Raw genomic sequence first — 2,493 nt, 5'->3', positions numbered from 1 at the left:
GGTGCGGGGCGTGGTGGAGGCGGGCCGGGGGCGGCTGCTGGAGGGGGGTGGTTGCTGACGAGGCGCAGCTGAACCAGCTCCGCCAGTCCATCAGGTGCGGCTGCCGGGGGTTGCCCGAGCCTTGACCTGCAATGTGCCTGTGTGCCAAGACATCGGGGACAGCAGCCAACGCTGCTGTTTTGAATGGCTGCTGCTGAGCGCATCGGCGTTTGAGCCTAGCGCTTTGGTGTGCCCGCACATAGAGCGTTCACACAATTGCGCAAAAGCGCTCGGGCCTGACGCCTTTTCACAGCTCCAAGCACGATCTGCGCGACCGTCCCGCGCAGGCGCCGCTTCCCTGGCTTCCCCCCGCTGTCGCTGCCCTGCCTCGCCGCCTGGGGCCAAGGCGGCCCCGGCCACGCCCTCGGCGCCGAGGCGCTCGCGAGCTGCGCCTCTGCCGACCAGGCGGCCCTCCTGGTCCGCAAATTCGTGAGGGACACCTGGGACGACCCCGCGGCGCCCTCCGCAGACTGGCAGGAGCCCGGGCATGGCGCCTTCGTTGACGAGTGGGTGTCAGAGGGGCTGGGCGTCTGACCCGCCCCGCCGCGCCTCGTGTCGGCCCGGGGCGGCGCGGGGCGCGCGACGCGCCCGTGCCTGAAGAGAGAGTGCACGGTTGGTGGGGGGTGCGGCCGGCGGTCGGCAACTAAGGGGGGCAGGCAGGGCTACGAAGAGACGTCTGCTTGGGATTCAATCAACGGCGACTCCGCCCCTGAGTGTGCGGGAGTATAGGACCGCGCACTCCGGGGCGGGGTCTATGTTCGCAGTCTATCTGCGGGCAGGAGTGTCTCGTGCCCCAACCTTTTCGAGCGCTGGCAAGCGCTGCGGTGGTGCGTGCGCCCGGTGCCGGAAAAAGTGTGCGCACCAACCGCGTGCGCACCTGGAAAGATCTCGAGAGCGGCGCGACTCGCCGCGGACCTGCGAGGCTGGAGTCTCATTTCTAGACACGGCTTGCACTGGGAGCGACTTGACTTTTACATGCGGCGGGCGGCTGACAACCGCCTGCGCCTGGCGAGGTTCTCGCAACGCATCAAGCTAAAGCTTTCGGCAACCGCCTTTCGCCCTCCACGGCATTTGTTATCTGGCAGCCATCTGCATGCCCCTTTTACCCGGATCCGATTGCTGACATCCCGTCTGGCGCCACGCCCAGCGGCTCTGCGCAAGGGCCCCGCGGCGGGCCCGTGTGGGTTATCACACTGACACTTACTTTGCGACTTTCAAAGGACGGGCTGCGGCCCCGACCCCCGACTCATGCCTTTTGCGGCTGCGGCAATCGCACACCGCCTTGCTCACGCATCCTCCTGCCGCGTCCGCGCGGGCGTCATCAAAGGAGCGCATTTGTTTTACCTGGGTGTCGCAACGGGAGGAACAGGGTCGATGCCTGCTGGATTTCAGCGCGGCGCGCCAGCATTTCACACCAAAACTCACAGGGATGCCTCTGAAGCTTCTTGTTAGCTGCTGATCGCCTTCCCCAATAAACTCACCGACTTTATTGCCCCGGCCCTTCGCGGCAGGGGCTGCCGCGCATCTCTTCGCCACGTGATGCCAGGTGTTTGACCCCTTCACCCATTTTCTTGCGAGCTTGAGGCCTCTGCCATGCATCATTCCCTCCAGTGTGTAACATTTCATTGCCCTGGAACTGCCATGCAGCTAGCTGCTGGGCTCAACACCAGCCTGGGGGGGTTGGAATCAAGACAGGGTGGGCGGACGGTGCAGTCGCGACCTCCAAGCTCAGAAGCATGGGCATGGGCGCTGACGTGGGGGCCACTAGCACTGTCATGACAACAGATGGCAGATTTGATCACCCTAGATGATGGCGTACTGGCACCTGGCTGCAAATGCGCAACGGACTGGCCACGCAAAACAACGGCAGTCCACACTCACTGTACACAGGCTGCGGGCCTCCTCACACTAACATCGTGCAATTCCATATGATGCAGGCCTTCCATCCGCCATATACCACCAAAGCGTCCCACCAGCTGCAAGCTGCACGGCGTCTGCAGCATTCGACAACGGTGTGGCTCAGGGTGAGAACAGCAGGCAGGCGCCTGGCGAGTTTGCCTAACTTGCGGATTGTACTGTGATGGACTCGCTTGAAGTATCATCCGAGTTGCGTCTGAATAGTGCATAGTTCACACAGCCATCGTCCTAAAGTTATCATCGCGATCTGGAAAGAGCCACTGCTGTAAAACAACAACGTCATAGATGATGGATCGAGCCAAATGTATAATTCTCTTGTGCCTCTTGGCATCCAGTGGGCACCAGGCTGCAGCAGCACACGCACCTCGCGATGGGAGCACCAGAAGCGGCGCCCCTACAGACGGCGGAGCCCGCAGCGGCAACCACACCAGCAACTGGGCCGTCCTCGTGTGCACCTCGGCGTACTGGTACAACTACCGCCACATGGCAAACACGCTGTCGCTGTACCGGACAGTGCGGCGGTTGGGAATACCAGAC

The 2,493-nt window shown here is 63.0% G+C and overlaps 1 protein-coding gene across 1 annotated transcript in view; it reads left to right on the top strand.

Annotated features, from left to right (window-relative positions):
* Positions 1-573, top strand: part of MNEG_2313 (cysteine synthase B) — a gene marked incomplete at both ends in the record, with an annotated part of 3,555 nt that extends 2,982 nt beyond the window's left edge. The window contains one exon of the mRNA XM_014049209.1: positions 445-573. Within this exon, the coding sequence (XP_013904663.1) occupies positions 445-573 (129 nt within the window). The remainder of the gene's footprint in view (positions 1-444) is intronic.
* Positions 574-2,493: the final 1,920 nt, after the last annotated feature.

The sequence above is a fragment of the Monoraphidium neglectum genome (genome assembly GCF_000611645.1).
Source record: "Monoraphidium neglectum strain SAG 48.87 unplaced genomic scaffold scaffold00258, whole genome shotgun sequence".
In the NCBI taxonomy this organism is placed as follows: Eukaryota; Viridiplantae; Chlorophyta; class Chlorophyceae; order Sphaeropleales; family Selenastraceae; genus Monoraphidium; species Monoraphidium neglectum.
Note: the sequence above shows the minus strand (reverse complement) of the source record. Positions and strands in the feature narration are given on the sequence as shown.